Source organism: Sinohyriopsis cumingii, chromosome 5, assembly GCF_028554795.1.
Source record: "Sinohyriopsis cumingii isolate HCF-2022 chromosome 5, ASM2855479v2, whole genome shotgun sequence".
NCBI lineage: Eukaryota > Metazoa > Mollusca > Bivalvia > Unionida > Unionidae > Sinohyriopsis > Sinohyriopsis cumingii.
The window spans coordinates 137,383,429-137,403,228 of NC_142965.1; the positions used below are offsets into that span (position 1 = coordinate 137,383,429).

Here is a 19,800-nt window from a genome sequence, read left to right on the forward strand (position 1 = left end):
ATATCGCCAGAACACGAAGTTTTCCAGGAGCAGATATTGGACGTGACCATGATTTATTAATGGCAACGTTTCGCCTTCCCGTTTGAAAATGATCAAAAAGCATATCCAACCAAGAATCAGATTTGATCTTGCAAAATTGAAAGATCCAAAAGTCGCAGAAGCCTTCTAAGCAATGATGGGTGGTAAATTTGCACTTTGATAATCTTGGACAGCCAAGACACCGACCTCGAGTTCTTAACAACCACGTTCAACACAGCTGTGACTAGTACAGTTAGTGAGATCATGGCAAATATGGTCGAACAAAGAAACATTGGGTCACAACAGATGTCCTTGAACTATGCGACAAAAGAAGAGAACTGAAAAAGGGAAAAAGAGATCACGGAGGAGCTAGAAAATATAGAGAGATAAACAACATGATAAGGAAAAGCATGAAAAAGGCAAAGAAATCCTGGATAGAAAGTAAATGCTGCAAAATCGAAGACTTTCTGAGTAGAAATAATAGCGAAATGGCATATCAACTGGTGAAAGATCTCACAACCCATAAACAAGGGAAAAATGACCACCATCCAAGACAAATCAGATAAATACCTCACAGAAGATCAAGAGATCTTCAAGCAATGGACAGAATACTGCTCAGAATTGTACAATCATAAGACACAAGGAGATCCAGAAGTACTAAATTGCCCTCAGGCAGAACAAAGTGATGATAACTCCATTCTTTGTGAAGAAGTAGAAATTGCAGTTAGGTAAAGAAAGGAAAGTCAGCTGGCGTTGACAACATACCTGCAGAGTTTATTTAAGTTGGCGGAGAAGAGATAGTCACAGTCCTGACAACAACCTCCAGTAAGATATGGCAGACAGGAGAATGGCCCACCATATGGACTCAATCCTTTGATATCGTGCTCCCTAAGAACAGAAACCTACAGCTATAACAAAACTGCAGAACCATCAGTCTGATCAGTCACCTGAGTAAAGTCAAGCTGAAGATAATTCTCAACAGACTAAAGTCTCAAGCAGAGAAAATTATTGCTGAATAACAGGAAGGCTTCCAAGCAGGAGTACCACAGAACAAATCTTCAGTATCAAACCCCTATGCGAGAAATACCTTCATCATCAGCTGAATCGATACCACGTCTTTATATATTTCAAAACAGCATTGGATAGGGTATGGTATGCGGCCTTATGGGCAACTATGATAAAGTAAGACGTCAGCTCAAACCTGGTGAAGGTTGTTGAGCACATCTATGACAAAGCCACCAGTGCTGTCCTCATCAATGGCAGCAGAGGAGATTGGTTTCGAACAACAGTTGGAATCAGACATGGATGTATACTGTCACCTACACTCTTCGCCATTTTCCTGGAAAGGATCATGGAGGATGCCTTGCATGACCACAAGGGCACTATCAGCATTGGATGAAGAACAATCACCAACATTCGCTTCGCATATGATGTTGATGGTTTAGCAGGACAGGAAAAAGTATTGGATGACTTCCACAGCATACGGTATGGAGATTAGCGCCAAAAAACCAATGTGACGACAAATAACATCAACGGCATCAGTGCAGAAATAAAGGTCAGTGGACAGAAACTGGAAAGAGTCAAAAGCTTCAAGTACTTGGGACCATTTATCACTAATGAGGGCTCCAAACCAGAACTGTTTTGCACGATTGCCCAGACAACAACAGCAATAACATGGCTGAGAATAATTTGGAAAGATACCAACATTACTTTGGGTTCCAAAGTCAGTCTGATGCGCTCGATTATTATATCCATCTTTCTGAATGAAACATGGGCTCTCACATCAGATCTACAAAGAAGGATTCAAACCTTCAAAATGAGATGCTACCGCAAGATCCAGGGCATCTCATACATTGACCATGTAACCAACGATGAAGTCCACAATATGATCCAACGAGCCATCGGATCCTATGAAGACCTCCTGACCACTGTAAAAAAAAGCGTAAACTCAAGTGGTACGGTCATGTCTCAAGTTCATATGGACTGGCAAAATCAATCTCGTAAGGTACAGTGCGAAGGTGCATAAGAAGAGGTAGAAAGAAAAAGAGGTGGGAAGACAGCATCAAGGAGTGCACATGCATGGGATTTGGAGATTCCCAAAAGGCAGTAGAGAACATGGAAAGATGGAGAGAATTGGTTGTAAAGTCAACTGTAGTGCCCCAACGGCCTCTTGGGTTAAGGGTTTGATGACGATGATGATGACGATGATGATAATGAAGAAGAAGATGATGATGATGATTGGATGATGAGGTCTCCATATAAACATATACAACTGACTTCTGCTATGTATATCTACACTGTGTGTTTAACTTTTGATTGTAAATGATCATTTTAAGCAACATGATTGTAGATTAATACTTTAAGAGATTTGTAAAAAATGTTTATTTTGATTTGAGTTAAGGACATTAGTTTTCCCCTTGGAAAGATGAAGGTCTACCTGATCTTTGGCAGGTATTTTGGCAAAATCTAAGTAAATAGACCTAACCTTGTTTGCGAATTTGATGGAAATTTCCATTGTGTTATAAGTCAGTGGACAGTCTGTATGTAAGGTTGCTTACATAAATATTTTTCATTCTGATTTTAACATCTGTCTAGTGGAAACATACTTTTAGTTGTTTTAAGTTTTAATTCAACAAAGCAGCGACTCCTGGAACTATCACTTGAAAACAAAATAATTATGCTTTATCTGATGCAAAAATTAAAGCATCATCCCCATTTTAGTTTCTGCATCAGAAATGCCTTAGTCATTGGTAAACAATTTGGTATGATCGTCATTTAAGTACTGTAATCAGCTTAGTACATGCTATCATTGCAAACTCAAGCCTGCTTGTTAAAATCGTAACTGGCAGCCGAAAGCGATTGTGATAATATGGCACTAACATTATATTTTCAATTGATTTTATTTGGTAGAGAGAAAAAATATATTTTCGTTGTTGATTTTAACATAGATTTTAAAGCACATTATTGACTATATTATGCCTGGGAAATGGAAGGTTATTGCCGTTTCCGAGAATAGAGACAATCGACCCAGGTTGGCCTGGATGGCCACAGAACCCGCGATCCGAGTCCTACGCTATACCTTCTGAGATATCGGGAACCCCTTTCCGTTCCGAAGTGGATAATATATAAAACCTTTCCCATGTACATTAAAGGTAATAAACTTTGAGTTTAAATGAGGAACTAAATTAGTGATCCGATCCTAAAGAATAATTTTTTAAAATTAAAAATAGCCACCTATTGAAAGCCGACAATCACGTGTGTTCATTTGTATTTTCTTGCCATGGAGACCAATAGTCCATTCACGTTTGACGAGGTAGGTGACTGAAATTACCCGTGTACCCTATCCGGAATCGGTCTCGCGGCCATCATTAGTCAGAGAAAACAGGATCAGATGAATTATTAGCTATATAGTCCTACACTGTAAGACATAGCAGATGCTGTTTTTGTTTAAGTGCTATTTAGTTAACTTTTTTTTTCGGGGGTGGGGGCACCAGACAGATGCTCCCTCCTTTCCCCCAAAAAGTGAAAAGTGTTTTATGTGTAAGTGTATCCCCCAGGTATGTTGCTTGTTTTATTTTTATAAAAAGAATTTTCAATGAAAAATTTAATTATTTTAAATTTTTGATGGGGTGTTTATATTTCCTAGTGTTATCTATAAGGGTGTTCATCCGAGGCAAGTTTCTTTCACCTAGCTCGAATTCGCTCCCCTAGTTCGTGTTTGTGACCTTTGCTAGAGGTCTCCTTAGTCTCGTGTTTGCTATATGTGTATTGCAATTATGTGTGATTATTAGTTAACGTTATAGTGCGGTCGTCAGGGGTACATATTCATACATCATCTTCTGGCAGAAGGCTATTGGTAGCCTCAATTGCCAGCTTAAACTTTTTCAGTTATAATACTATAATGGGGAACAACAGCACATCTGATCGTCAGGTAAATTTAACTTAACAATTCACCGTTAAAATCTGTTATGATAATCGCTTTAGTCAGCATTTGTGTTTTCTTCGTTTCGCCAAAGAAATACACTCCAACGGACTTCGGCATTCCTCGGCTACAATCGTATTTCAATTGACTGAAATGTCTGTCATCGGAACTTGGTGGGTGCTGGTACTAATTTAAGCTCTCATAGTAAACCTATCCAAACACCATGATATTAAACATTCAGTAACTTTATGGTCACGATCAAATCTTTATTTATCATTTAGACACATCCTTGAATACAGCTTGTGTGATGGGAAAACCATACGAGCCGCGGCCTTGTCTGTGTTCCGCACCAGTAAAGTGCTAACTTCAGTAATGTTTTCGAATCTCAAACCTGTAAAACGACTGAAATTCCATTTTTAAAAACCCCAACAATATTGTCTCTTTTTTCCGCAGTTACAACTAGGATAAGCTCCCAAAAGATTATTTGCACTAAAATCTTACTTTCATTATCTACCAATCGTTGCCAGCGTTACTGGTTTCTAGACCAGTTCCCATTCTTACATATCATTAGTAACGCGAGTTCTGAAAATGCTTTTCGCTTGCTTGAGACAGAATTTGATTCCAGCAAAAAAGAGACATCTGAGTAAGTATAAATAGGCTCAAGCAATTTGACTTTAAATTTGTGTAAAAGTGTCAGTATGGATTGCCAGGTGTGTGAGATATTCCTGATATTTTTTTTAGTTCACTGGGAAAAAAGCAAAACGAAGCAGTTTATTTTGGAGGTAAGATGTTGACCCCAAGAACATACCGTCCACATTCGCTTATAAGTCGAATCCAATTGCAAACTGAACAGATTAAGGTTGATTCTTTATAAAACTGGAGGCTTTTATTGTGAACAGACACTGCCACCAACCCCCTTTACATATTTTTGACAGCAGAGCTATTTTGAATATTTTCTTGTGACAAGACAGCTAAAAGAATCAGTAAGTGCCTTTTGCATGATTTTTCATCACCCCTAAGTTTTAGATATTTTCTTGTGACAAGACAGCTAAAAGAATCAGTAAGTGCCTTTTGCATGATTTTTCATCACCCCAAAGTTTTAGATATTTTCTTGTGACAAGACAGCTAAAAGAATCAGTAAGTGCCTTTTGCATGATTTTTCATCACCCCTAAGTCTTAGATATTTTCTTGTGACAAGACAGCTAAAAGAATCAGTAAGTGCCTTTTGCATGATTTTTCATCATCCCTAAGTTTTAGATATTTTCTTGTGACAAGACAGCTAAAAGAATCAGTAAGTGCCTTTTGCATGATTTTTCATCACCCCTAAGTCTTAGATATTGACCTCTGCAGCAGACAGACAGACAGACATACATAAGCCAAGTCAGCTGTTCATCTGCAGCCCAAGTTACGCATTTGATCTCCATTGCTTGTCTAACTGTGACTGGTAGTCACCAAACAAGTCAACCTATTTTCAAGCCTAACTCAAAGTAAATGTAACCACATTACAGAATTGGCTTCTGTGTGATTTTATAAGCACTGGGCTTATGATAATTAGGCTCATGCCTTCTACCTTAAAAATAAGGAAGGTGTGTCAAAATACATAACTATCCAGTGAGATGTAAATTTAGAAGGAGTCCAGGTTTGAGTAACATATAACCTTGCTTTAACTGTGGCCTGCTTCTGAACTGTTTGACCAACGGTATTAAAATTTGATTATATAGCTATTTCCTCAAATGGGTTCTTTTTAAAGTCCAATTACGTTCTATTTAGAAATGATACTCTGCCAGATTTGAAAAAATCAGTCATGGAAATGTTATAATTGTCATATCAAATGATTTTTTTTATACATGAAGTAGATATAGTGTATGTCAATGTGGTCATCTGGGCAGATGTACTTAAATATTAATTGTTCTAAAAATTAATTCTTTGGGAGCTATCCTATGATATGGTGGGTTCTGTGGTATTGTGGTAATAGATGTTTTCGGTATTTTTTTGCAAAGGGTCATCTAGAGTGGACTTAGTACACTACATGACCCTAAGTTACTAGTTCTGCAACACCAGTTGATTTTGGGAAAAAATCCTGATGAATACACTATCTTAAAAATACACCCATGAATACCACTGTTTCCAGATAATGGCCATACCCCATGCTCTCAGACAGAATCTTCTTTAAATCAATATCACTGTAACAGATTGGTTTACCAGTTTGTCATCTAATCATGACCAATGATGTTAGATTACAGGAATACCATATTTGTTAAGAACCAAGAGATTGAATCCATGGTAGCAAGTAGGACTCAATATGTGAAGTATGGATGGTTGTTGTTTTGTGGTGGCTTTCACAATTGATGGGTTCTGACTTTAAAACTTTGTCATACATTATTCATTGGAACACTTGGAGTTGTTGAGGTGAATGTGTACTTTCATGCTCATGTTGTTAGTCCATTCTCCTGGTGTTACTCTTCCATCGCAGGTAGTTAGAAGTGCATTTAATTCTCTGACAAGTTTCTTTTGGACAGCACAGGTGGCAGATTGAGTACCATGGAAGTAGCATCCATTTTTCAAGTTGATTTACACTTCGTGCAACGTATACATTAAGTTTGCAACATTATGACAAGTATATGCCATTGAAAAAGTATTTTTTTCAGTATTACCATGATATCAGAGTAAATCCCCTTCCATGGCCTGGAATCTGTATAGTGTCTGTTTGTTGATTGTTTCCCAGTCAGCTGATTTATACTGGAAATTAAATGCATTTTAATGTAGAGCAAAAAACAACAAATAGAAATATATAATATCTTGAAGGTCTGTATTTTTATTTAACTTATTTGCCAGTTGCAATCTTTAAGACCCACGATACCATGGCACTCTGGAATAATATAATTTAACCAAAGGATTCAGTCCTGATTATTTTATGTTCTGCACCTTAACTGCCATCAAGAGACTTTCAGATGAAAATATTTGATTGCTATGGACTTTTTGAATGGTTGCCAGGTACTAAACTGAGCCAAGAAAAGAGCATAGGGTACAACAAATGTTTGTTTCAACATTTGTAGCTTTTATTGTGCCATATTAGTATGCAACATTCAATATGCATGTGACATTCAATATGGTTTGTACTGGATCACATGCTACTTCAAACATAAACACAAAAAAACCCTAAAACTAAGACCAGTTGTTTAAACAAATGGAAATAAGAATGTCTTATGGGTAAGACATTGAAAACATTGGTAAATAGTCTATCTGAAACTGATCCAGATGAACCCTGCACAAGTACAAGACCGAATATGTTTTCATACATGAAAACTCAAAATCAGAAGACAATGGCATGCAGATTCTTTATCACAATGGAGTCATTACATCAGACCCACATGAAAAAGCCATCAAAAACCACTTTCAAAAGCATTCACTGCAGAAGATAGCATAAGTGCTATATGAGACATAATTGATGTACACGACATAATTGCAGAAGATAACATAATTGCTATACAAGACATAATTGCTGTACGAGACACCCATTAATGCTATATGAGACACGACACCCATTAATGCTATGCAAGACACCCATTAACGCTATATGAGACACCCATTAATGCTGTACGAGACACCCATGTCTGTGCAGCCTTTTTGGTGTATCAGTGGGTCTGTATTGATGTATCAGTATTGGATTTCATTCATGCCCAGGTATGATGCTAAACTTGTCCTTTGTTTGGGCTGCATGTGAAACAAATTACTCTGCATTGAGATGCTTGACATCATTTAATAGGAGCACATGCCATGCTGGACAAGGATTAAGTAATGCTAACATACCAGATTGTTGCTGTCACTAGGGAAATCAGAAATTGCATCAGAAAATTTATGTGTTTTTTTAATGTTTTTAAAAAAAATATAATAACAACAATCATACATAAAATGTCTGGTGTCCTAAAATGAGTGACAAAGGCCTTAAGAAGCTGGTATGGCCTTTGTGTATTTGCTCAAGTTAGACTACATTTCCGTGATGGATTAATCTGGAATTTGCTTGAAATTTTTTTATTATTGTATCATTTTGATAAAGTTAATATTGATAATTCACATTTAACTTTTATCAGATAACATATAGGTTTCTTTGTGTTAATAAGAGAAAAAAATGTTTGATGTAAAATCATTTATTTTAATGATACTGATATTGAACCATTCCAATGTGTTAATATTTATTAGAATGGAATGATAACAATATTGAACCATTTTAGTATATTCACATATATTAGAATGGAATGATAACAATATTGAACCATTCCAGTATATTCACATTTATTAGAATGGAATGATAACAATATTGAACCATTCCAGTATATTCACATTTATTAGAATGGGTTGATAACAGTATTGAACCATTCCAGTAGATTCACATATATTAGAATGGAATGATAACTATATTGAACCATTCCAATATATTCACATATATTAGAATGGAATGATAACAATATTGAACCATTCCAGTATATTCACATTTATTAGAATGGAATGATAACAATATTGAACCATTCAGTATATTCACATATATTAGAATGGAATGATAACAATATTGAACCATTCCAGTAGATTCACATATATTAGAATGGAATGATAACAGTATTGAACCATTCAGTATATTCACATTTATTAGAATGGAATGATAACAATATTGAACCATTTCAGTATGCTAATATTTATTAGAATGGAATGATAACTATTTTAGAATGGAATGATAACAATATTGAACCATTTCAGTATGTTAATATTTATTAGAATGGAATGATAACAATACTGAACCATTTCAGTATATTCACATTTATTGGAATGGAATGATAACAATATTGTAGAATGGAATGATTACAATATTGAACCATTCCAGTATATTCACATTTATTAGAATGGAATGATAACAATATTGAACCATTCCAGTATATTCACATTTATTAGAATGGGTTGATAACAGTATTGAACCATTCCAGTAGATTCACATATATTAGAATGGAATGATAACTATATTGAACCATTCCAATATATTCACATATATTAGAATGGAATGATAACAATATTGAACCATTCCAGTATATTCACATTTATTAGAATGGAATGATAACAATATTGAACCATTCAGTATATTCACATATATTAGAATGGAATGATAACAATATTGAACCATTCCAGTAGATTCACATATATTAGAATGGAATGATAACAGTATTGAACCATTCAGTATATTCACATTTATTAGAATGGAATGATAACAATATTGAACCATTTCAGTATGCTAATATTTATTAGAATGGAATGATAACTATTTTAGAATGGAATGATAACAATATTGAACCATTTCAGTATGTTAATATTTATTAGAATGGAATGATAACAATACTGAACCATTTCAGTATATTCACATTTATTGGAATGGAATGATAACAATATTGTAGAATGGAATGATTACAATATTGAACCATTCCAGTATATTCACATTTATTAGAATGGAATGAGAACAATATTGAACCATTTCAGTGTGTTCATGTTTATTAGAATCAATGGAATGATAATAGTATTGTAGAATGGAATGATAACAGTATTGTAGAATGGAATGATAACATTATTGAACCATTTCAGTATGTTAATATTTATTAGAATGGGATGATAACAATATTGTAGAATGGAATGATAACAATATTGTAGAATGGAATGATAATAGTATTGTAGAATGGAATGATAACAATATTGTAGAATGGAATGATAACAATATTGAACCATTTCAGTATGTTAATATTTATTAGAATGGAATGATAACAATATCGAACCATTTCAGTATATTAATATTTATGATAATGGGTTGTATATCTCTAAGTTCCTTAGCTGATAACAAATACCATAAAAAAGTCCTAGGTAATGTAGCAGGGCAAAATGTCATTGTTAAGAAGTACATGTACGAAAATGCATAGTCTAAAGTCTACAGTGACAAATACTTAAAATGAGAACACCACAGCATGGTTTATCTATGCATTATGATGTGGGCAAAGTGCTGGTCACAAGTTACTGTACTTTATAATAGTATTGGTGTACTGAAACTTATGCTAGAGGTTGAAAAATCTTAGGCAAGTACTAAAAATTATCTTGCCCAGTAAGGCAAGTACTAAAAATCAACTTGCCCAGTAAGGCAAGTACTAAACAATTTACCTGCCCAAAATAAACTCATACTCAACGAGTTGTTATAGAATTATTCAGGATGTTAACAAATTAAATTGTGTGAAAGGTTGTTTTCCAGTATGTATTCTGTGATCCTTTTACCATCCTTTGTAATCGATTGTAAGTTGAAACGTGTGTGCACTTTTTCTGGTAAGTGTTTATTTTTTTTGAAGAGTAATGACTTGATCATAATAATTTGAAAACAGAATGTATTGATCCTCAGTGAACAAAGTCTGCAATATCCTCAACAGCACATCCCTTTAAAGAGAAAGACCGGTCATCCCTGAATCAGCACTTGTCTCATCAGGTGGGTGACTGGAAAATTCACTTGATTGTCAGAAATTTTCACATGCCATTTTGAGTGGGTGTGATTGGAAAATTCACTTGTCCACCTGGAAATTTCATGTCATTTTGAGTGGATGAGTGAATTTTCAACACCTGATTAGAAGTAAGTAACATTAGTTTCCAAAATAATTGAAGGAAGTAGACTCAGTGTTAATACTAGTATATGTTTAATACTGTATATACATATTTAGAAGTTGAGTCCATCTGCAAACAACAAAGATGATGGTCTACACTAGCATAAAGCAACTACAACTCAGGGTTTATGTTGTTTGTTACTCCTTACAAACTGCACATACTCATATCTGCTGGCACATTATATGCCAGCAGATCTAGGTCTGAGCAGTTTGCAGTTGGAATTGTCATATAAGCATGTATATATGGTATATGTAATAACATTTGTTATATTCGTGTTGTATGTTACCGCTTCAGTGGCCTAGTGGTTAGAATTTGTTATATTCGTGTTGTATGTTACCGCTTCAGTGGCCTAGTGGTTAGAGCATCTGCCTCGGATGTGGGAGGTTGTGGGTTTGAACTATGGCTAAGTCATACCAAAGACTTATAAAAATGGTACTGACAGCTGCCTCGCTAGGCACTCAGCATTAAGAGGTTTAGTGTTAGGACTTGTCGGCTGGGTGTCAGGATAATATGACTGGGTGGGACATCATATTACATGTCTGCAGCATGATGCCCGGCGCTAGACATCTCTATAAACTGCCACACTGCGGACATCATAGTGATATGACTGAAACATTGTTAAAGCTACATTAAAAATCCAAAACACACACACACACAGACAAATGTTGTATGTTATCACATGTATTAAGGTCATACTGAAAATAAAAATCTGAAATCATAATGTTCCTTCCAGGATCTAGAAATTATTTTTTATATTATTATTAATTTATATTATTATTATTATTGTAAGATAATGAAATTATGAAAATAGTTATTTTGCAAAATTGTACAAATCCTATGTTTCATATTACTTTATTTATCAAATATGGCAACCAAAATATACATGTGGCCATAAAAGCTATGAAAGGAAATTGAATGTATGGTTAGGTGCATACATAAATTTAAAACTTTAGTAATAATAATAATAACTACTGTGCATGTTTGTGACATATAAACTATTTCCTAATTTTAGTAGACTTTCTATTCTAATTCTTTCATGTATTGTTTAAATTCCTTGGAAGAATTTAATTTATTGAAAGGCCATACCAGTGTGTTAATTCAGTAGCTGTAAGTTTCTAAAAAATTCTATTAACAGTCACTATCATTGTGTGCACCCATCCATTTTGTAATTTTGAGAATGGAGCAGTAAAAAAACTGCATTAGAAATTTTCTTTCCCATTTCCAGTATTAAGTTAGAGAAATAAACTACATTAATATCCTGAAGTTATTAACTAACAACCTTTAAAACCTGCAAGAACTAGTCTTTGGATAAGCTCAGAACATGTCAGAAATAAAAGGGGCCTGGTGTGGGGCAAGGACAGAATATAGCAATGTCCCATCATAAAATGACCAGTGGAAAATGCTGTATCACTGGTATTTTGTAATTGCATCTATAGGTGTCCACGAACACACCATATTTCAACCCTGTTTTATGCTGCCAATCTCCACCTACATCTATATAATCTAAGCTCAAAACATTCCATGTTCTTTTCTTTGCTTCATTACTAGCATGTGACCACCACCACTGATCACGATTGACTGGACAAGAAAGGAAAGAGATTTAATACCTGTGGTTTTCTTTCATTGAGATAAACTCATTTTATGACACCAACTTTGTAAAAGCAAGCATCTTGAGACTTGGATCAATTATCATTAAGTGGAAGGAAACACTGATCTTAACTGGATGGATTATATTCAATGAAATGCAAATGACAAAATGTTTAAAAGTAACTTTTTTACAATTCAGGAATTGGTAGGTGACATATATGAAATCCTGAAAATCAGATGGCTCTTGCTTGACATTTTTTTCACTAAAATTTACATGGTGGCCAGATACTTATGAAATTAAATATAAAATATTTTTACAAAGTTGTAACATAAACATAGAAGAAAACATTAAACCATTTTTTATGCTTACCTGTACATCCTGTATGTATTGAAGTGTTATAGTTGTTGTTGTCATTGCGGTTGTTATTGCTTTTAATTTCACTATTCTTGTTTAAAAAGGGTTCAGCAGTCATGTCGGACAGCAGTACAGAAGACAAATTTATGTCCTGGCTGAGGGGCGAGAGTGCAAAAAGAGGATTACATCCATTGCTTGAGAGATCTTTTGTGCCAGTGCAGGGAGCCAGCACTCAGCCAAGTAATGGACCAGTTCTCAGAATCATGCAGTGGAATATATTAGCTCAAGGTTAGATGCCACAAGTCAGTCTGATAAAATAAGGGATGTTTAACTAATACAGTAAAAAAATTTCAGCAAAAAGTCTGATTTTAACAGATAAAAGTCAATGATGGACAGACTTTTATGGTGCCATTTATTGTCATGAATTTATCAGAGAAAAGCAGACAGCTGTTTACAATGGACAGACTGTATTTCTTGGTTATTTAGTATATACAGGTTCTTGTATGCATTCAAATGCAGTTTCTTCATATTTCCTTTCATACTTGTATATTCAAGCCATCAACCTGTAACAAAATGGCATTCTGTTAAGATAATGAGACCCAGGTGTGCCTTATAGCACTCGCCTGACACACATTACATGGCAGTTGACTGTTTCACTAAGAAGGTTTTTGTAGTGTTGGTAGGATCACAAACTACCTAAACTACCTACGTGTCGCATGACTTTTCCACACTCACAGAAGAGAAAAACAAGTCCAGTGTTTGTTTTAAAATAAAAATGAGTTTATGTTGTGCAAGGTTTTGCAGTTGTAAAAAATAAATAATGACATTTTGTTTTATTTCTCTTTTTGTTTTCTACCATGAAAATACAACTAAAATATGCCCATTTAATAAAGAATGCATAAATACCATCATCAGTGCATTATTTGTGCATGTACATAGCAATTCATATGCCAATAACTTCAATAAGAAAGGCTTAATACCTCATATATTTATTAATTATCTGTGTGATAGATAGTGAACCAAGTAAATCTAAACGCAAGGGTACAAATTACATGTTTCAAAGTAATCAGTATGACAGAGCAGACATACAGGCACATGTATGGAATGGTAGACCCAGATAGGCAGATTGATGACCTATTAAGGGTACAGAAAAACTGATAGATCAGACATGTATTATGTCATATAAACATAGGTACAGTAAGATGGTCTCTCATAACAGGTTTTACTGTACCTTATATGGGACAAAATGATGCAGTTTAAAAAATAATCTTAGACACACTTTGAGTGTGTGTTTGTGTGTTTTGGATTTTAACATAGCTGTAGCAATTTTTCATTCATATAGCTGTTATGTCTGCAGTGTGACAGTTTATAGTGATGTCTAGCACCGGGGCATCAGGTTGCTGACATGTATCATGATGTCCCACCCAATCACATTATCCTGACACCAGTCAGCCCATTCCTAGCACTGACCTCTTAATGCTGAGCACCAAGCGAGTTGGCTGCTAGTACCATTTTTATAAATCTTTTGTAAGACATGGCTGGGGTCCAAACTCACAACCTCCAGCATCCGAGGTTGATGCTCTAACCACTAGGCAACTGGAGTGGTCATCAACTGATAACTATATACAATATATTGTTTCCATTTCACCTCATTTACCATAGTTTGCAAAAACTTTTTTCAAAAATATTGACATAATTAACATGCATACTCAGTTCACAACCAGATTCATCAGAGATCTTGATATAAGCCTGTGAAACTTAATGATGAAAACCTGTAAAAGTTTAATAGAAAATTGATGTGAAATATTGTCTGTGATTCAGAGTCAACAGATATGAGCCCAAGTATGTGGATCTAACACCCACTGGTTACTCAATCAAGTCGTTCCCCCATAATTCTTGCAGAGGTGGAATTGCTGTCATCACAAAGAACACCATGATAAAATGTCTTAACCACACCACAACATTCAATTTTGACCACACATCGTTTGAACTAGTCCAAACCACACTCACACTGGAGCAAAGGCCAGTCCATTTTTTTCTGCCTATACCACCCTCCTCCTCGTAAAAAAACAAGCTGGCTGACTCTCTTTTTGGAGCAGTTTCTGAATCTCATGGACTATGGAAATTCGATAGGTGGCAACCTGATTATTCTTGGAGATTTCAACTTTCACTTTGACTGTCCCAGAAACCCAAATACATCAGAACTCATAGATTCCATTAATGTTTTCAACCTCAAACAATCAGTTAACCAACCCACCCATAAACATGGTCACATTTTAGACTCGATTCTTCATAGACCTGATGATAACATTCTACAGTCTTCCGTGGTATCCCATGACCTTGCATCAGACCACCTCTGCATTATATGCCATCTTGGCGTATCAGTCCCTAACCCTCCAACTTTATCTGCTACTAAGAGAAAACTCCATATGATAAATAGAACCAAACTAATGCACGACATCCAAGCTAACATAACAACTTGCTTACCTCCTACTGCAGAACAACTTGATAACTGCCTGCATTCATTGCTTGACAAACATGCCCTAGCTACCAATTGCAAAAGTGTTCTCCATGGTATAGCAGTGTTAGGGACCAGCTTTGCACTGCTAAAAGCAACCGCCATAAAGCTGAGAGGCTTTGGCTTTCCACCAGACTCACTATTCATAAGCAAATCTATGAAGCCGCTAAGAAGAATGTCACAAATATAGTCCATGCAGCGAAATCAGCCCACCATACTACTAAGACCATGAAAAGTTCCAGCTGCAAAGAGCTCTTCGAGATTACTAACATGCTAATGTCAAGGAACAAATCTACACCACTTCCAACTACCTTCTCTCCAGTCGACCTTCCGGACATGTTTGCAAATTTCTTCTGTGACAAAGTACAAACCATTAGTGATAAGCTTGACACCACAATTTCAATTGACTCGTCGTCACCATACAGTTGGGAATTTGAGCGGCAACCAATAGCAGCATTTGAACCTGTCACTATGGATTTCGTACGTACAATCCTGATGAAGAATGCACCAAAATCATGTGAACTTGATCCAATTCCAACTGCTTTAGTGCTTAGATCCAGTATTGCCTTCACTAACTGAAGTTCTTAATACCTCTCTCTCATCCGGGGAATTTCTATCATTTTTCAAAACTGCCATTGTAAAGCCTCTGCTGAAGAAACCAACACTAGACCATAACGATTTAAAGAACTACCGCCCAGTTTCTAATCTCCCATTCATATCAAAAATCTTAGAAAAGGTTGTTCTATCCCAGCTTGTATCTCATCTAAATTCAAACAGTCTTTTTAGCAATGTACAATCTGCATATCGCCCTTGCCACAGTACTGAAACTACTCTTCTAAAAGTAGTTAACGACATTCTCTCTGCGTTGGATAGCGGAAAGATTACAGTCCTCACCCTCTTTAATTTGTCTGCAGCATTTGACACAACAGACCATGATATATTCACTGTCTCCAGCATGTATTTGGCATTCATGATACAGCTATACTGTAGTTCAAGTCTACTTGGTGAACAGGACACAGATTGTGTCCCTAAATGGAATAAATTCCAGCCCAGTTGATCTATGTTATGGTGTTCCACAAGGGTCTGTTCTTGGACCTATTCTCTTCATTCTGTAAACTCACTCTCTCTCAAGTGTCATACATCATCATCCAGTGTCTCACCAATTGTATGCTGATGACACCCATATATACAAGTCTAGCCACCCAACTATGTTGATGCTACCATCCAAGGTGTAGAGAGGTGCATTTCTGATGTGAAATCATGGATGACATGTAACAAGCTGCAGATGAATGATGATAAAACTGAGGCCATTCTGATCAAAACACAAAGACTTTCTCATTCACGTCCTTTACCTCAAACAATAAATATCAGCAACACCAACATTAAATTTACACAATTAGTACGAAACCTGGGTGTTACTCTGGACAGTACTCTCACATTGCACCAACATGTCATGAACATATGCAAGGCTGCATATCTTGAGCTGAGACGCATCAGCTCAGTTCGCAAATATCTTTCAGTTGATGCCACTAAAACACTTGTGTGTTCATTAGTACTTTCAAGACTGGACTATTGTACCTCAATTCTGTCTGGTTCATTTCAATATCTGCTCCAGAAACTTCAAAAAGTTCAAAACACAGCTGCTCGGATCATACTTAGAGTACCACAATCAGTGCACACCTCCCCGTTGCTCTGTACCCTACACTGGCTATCCATTCGATCCAGAATCAACACAAAATCTGTTCTCTGCTATGTTTCACTTTCGGACTTTAGTCCGACATACCTATCCGACCTCACCCATGTGTACACACCAGCAAAATACTTACGCTCCTCTTCTGTCAATCATATACTCATTTTTACAAGTATGAAGACAAAGTCATATGGACAGCATTCTTTTACATACCAGGGCCCAGCAACATGGAATGAATTGCCCACTGAACTTAGACACAAAGACACAGTGATCACATTCAAGAGAGCTCTCAAAACTCACTTATTTCGACTGCAAGAACAAACTTAAAGACCTAATAGTATTTCCTACCTTAAATATTCTCAGCATGTTTTTTAATGTTTTCTAATTTCATGGTGTTTGTTTTTGTAATCATATCATTATATGTTTTTTTATCTTATAGGTGTTGTCTAATGTTGTAAAGTGCTTAGAGCTTCTAAAGATCAGGCACTATACAAAGTCCTCATTATTATTATTATTATTATATGTGTTTTCTAACCTATCCGTGGTTTAACCCTGACTTGAGTTGTCACTGGAGCATATAGCAGTGACTGCTACAGGGATGCAAATTAAAGACTTCTTTTTCTTTGTAGAACAAGACATTCTTTTGATTGTGGTATTTGAGTTGATCTTGAAGCATTTCATATGTACATGTACTTACCCAGCTAATAAAAATAGAAACTGGCTTGCATATACACCTTTTACATGAAAGTGTCAAGATGATGTTCATTCTTTATGTACTTTTTCATATCAATAATATTTTCTTATGTTATAAAGAAGGCTTTGCATTAGAGAGGTGATTTATTTTAATAGGGTGACATATAAAGTAGGTTCAGCAGTCTTCAAATTTTTTTTCTTCTCCAGCTCTGTCTACGGGAGATGACAATTTTGTGCGTTGTCCACAGAAAGCCCTTGATTGGGAGAACAGGAAACTCCATATGGTGGAGGAAATACTTCGTTACCGACCCCACATTCTCTGCTTGCAAGAAGTGGACAACTACAGCTTTTTCCAGGAGTCCTTGATCAACTTTGGATACATGGGAATATTTTATCCCAAACCAAACTCACCATGTATGAAGGTTGAAAATAATACTGGCCCAGATGGATGTGCTGTGCTTTACAGTACAAAGCATTTGATTTTGTCAGAATCAAATAGTATTGTTCTTCAGGATGAATCAGGTTTAGACACAAACCAGGTGTCTGTAATATGCAAGTTCCAGTTAAAGGGAGACAACTCAAAAGAAACTGTCCCTGAATTTTGTGTTGCTGTTACACATTTAAAAGCCAAGAAAGGGTTTGATAAATTGCGATTCCAGCAAGGGAAACATCTCCTCAAATATTTGGATAAGTATAGCACGATTCCTCTCTTCATCTGCGGGGATTTTAATGCTGAACCAACCGAAGCTGTGTATGATTTGTTCCAGAAATCAAGATTTGGACTTGTTAGTGTATACACGTACTTAAACAAGGAAGGAAAGGAACCACCATACACAACTTGGAAAATTCGAGGGGAATTTGGAGGAAATAAAGAAAACTGCAAGACTATAGACTACATCTGGCACACCAAAACGGGAATAAATGTGAAGTCAATACTGGCATTTCCATCAGGTGAGGTGATTGGCGAAAATCGACTGCCATCAATGACCTATCCCTCTGACCACTTATCCCTAGCATGCGATTTTGAACTAGTATAAAATAGTAAGGTGTTTATTTTTGAAGAATTACAACATGTATGACAAAGTTTTGTTCTTTTATTTAAACATGACTTATTTGCTTCAGGGACTGTTGAACTTTAATTTCAAGCATACTCACTAGATGTAAATACCAAAGTTTAGAAGTGATATTAGACTTGCCAGTGTTTTTAAACAGTTAATTTTAAATTTTACTCACCTGTTCAAGTTTTCACTTTTAATACCAAAGAATTACTACACAATACATTTTCTTTAAATATTTCATCTAAAACAAATTACACACATTTGTATAAAATCATATATATGTCATTCATATCTTAATGTAGAAAATACAGAGGTGGAATTACTAAAAGGGTTATTTTTTAGATTTGACCTTTCATGACTAGAAATACACATTTGGATATTTGCTTGCCGACTTGTAAATTAATGTGCAGAAGGAAATGGGCATTACTACTTTTGAAGACTTGGTTATTGTTTTCGGATTAAATTCTAAATACTATATACCTTTTTAATGCTTGTATCGTTTCTTTCCATTGAATGAAAATTAAAGACGATTGCATGCTGGGCCTGTTTTTCGGTTCTTTGTTTGTGTTTTTCCTTTCAAATTGAGAGAGTTAATGAATGATTAAGAATTATTTGTGATTCACCTGGCTTGTTTCCAACCAAAGTAAAATATAACAGGTTAATGAACATATTCTAATTTGATTTTCCTTCTGGTTTAAGTGTTATGTGTGATACATCAGTACTCAAAATAATTTTTTTTAGGGACAGACCTCTGGGCTGGTGACTTAAATAACCTAACAAACCCTGGTTGAAATTCCACAAGCCCGGACAGTTCATATCTGTCAAATCTAAAACTGGGAGAAAAACCTCCCAATATTGGAGATAATTCCACACCTACCTCCCAGTCTCATAATATCTCTAAATTTTTTGTAGAGAACTCTTGATTATTACATTATGTTTGTCAATTTTCAAACTGCTCCAGTGGCTTAGTGGTTAGAGCATCCGCCTCGGATGCAGGAGGTCGTGGGTTCGAACCCAGGCTGAGTCATACCAAAGACTTACAAAAATGGTACTAACAGCTGCCTCACTTGGCACTCAGCATTAAGAGGTTAGTGTTAGGATAATGTGACTGGGTGGGACATCATGCTACATGTCTGCGGCATGATGCCCCAGTGCTACAAATCACTATAAACTGCCACTCTGTAGACTTCATAGCAATGACTGAAAAATTGTTGAAGCTACATTAAAAATCCAAATCACACACACACACTGTCAATTTTCATTTCTCAGAAATAAAAACCGATA

The 19,800-nt window shown here is 35.7% G+C and overlaps 1 protein-coding gene across 1 annotated transcript; it reads left to right on the forward strand.

Annotated features, from left to right (window-relative positions):
* Window positions 1–3,780: 3,780 nt before the first annotated feature.
* LOC149800328 (nocturnin-like) lies at window positions 3,781–19,057 on the forward strand. Its single transcript, XM_089959919.1, has 3 exons — window positions 3,781–3,949; window positions 12,662–12,845; window positions 17,666–19,057. The coding sequence occupies exons 1-3, from the start codon at window positions 3,920–3,922 to the stop codon at window positions 18,493–18,495; spliced, it is 1,044 nt and encodes a 347-aa protein (XP_089816045.1). The 5' UTR covers window positions 3,781–3,919; the 3' UTR covers window positions 18,496–19,057.
* The last annotated feature ends 743 nt before the right edge of the window (window positions 19,058–19,800 follow it).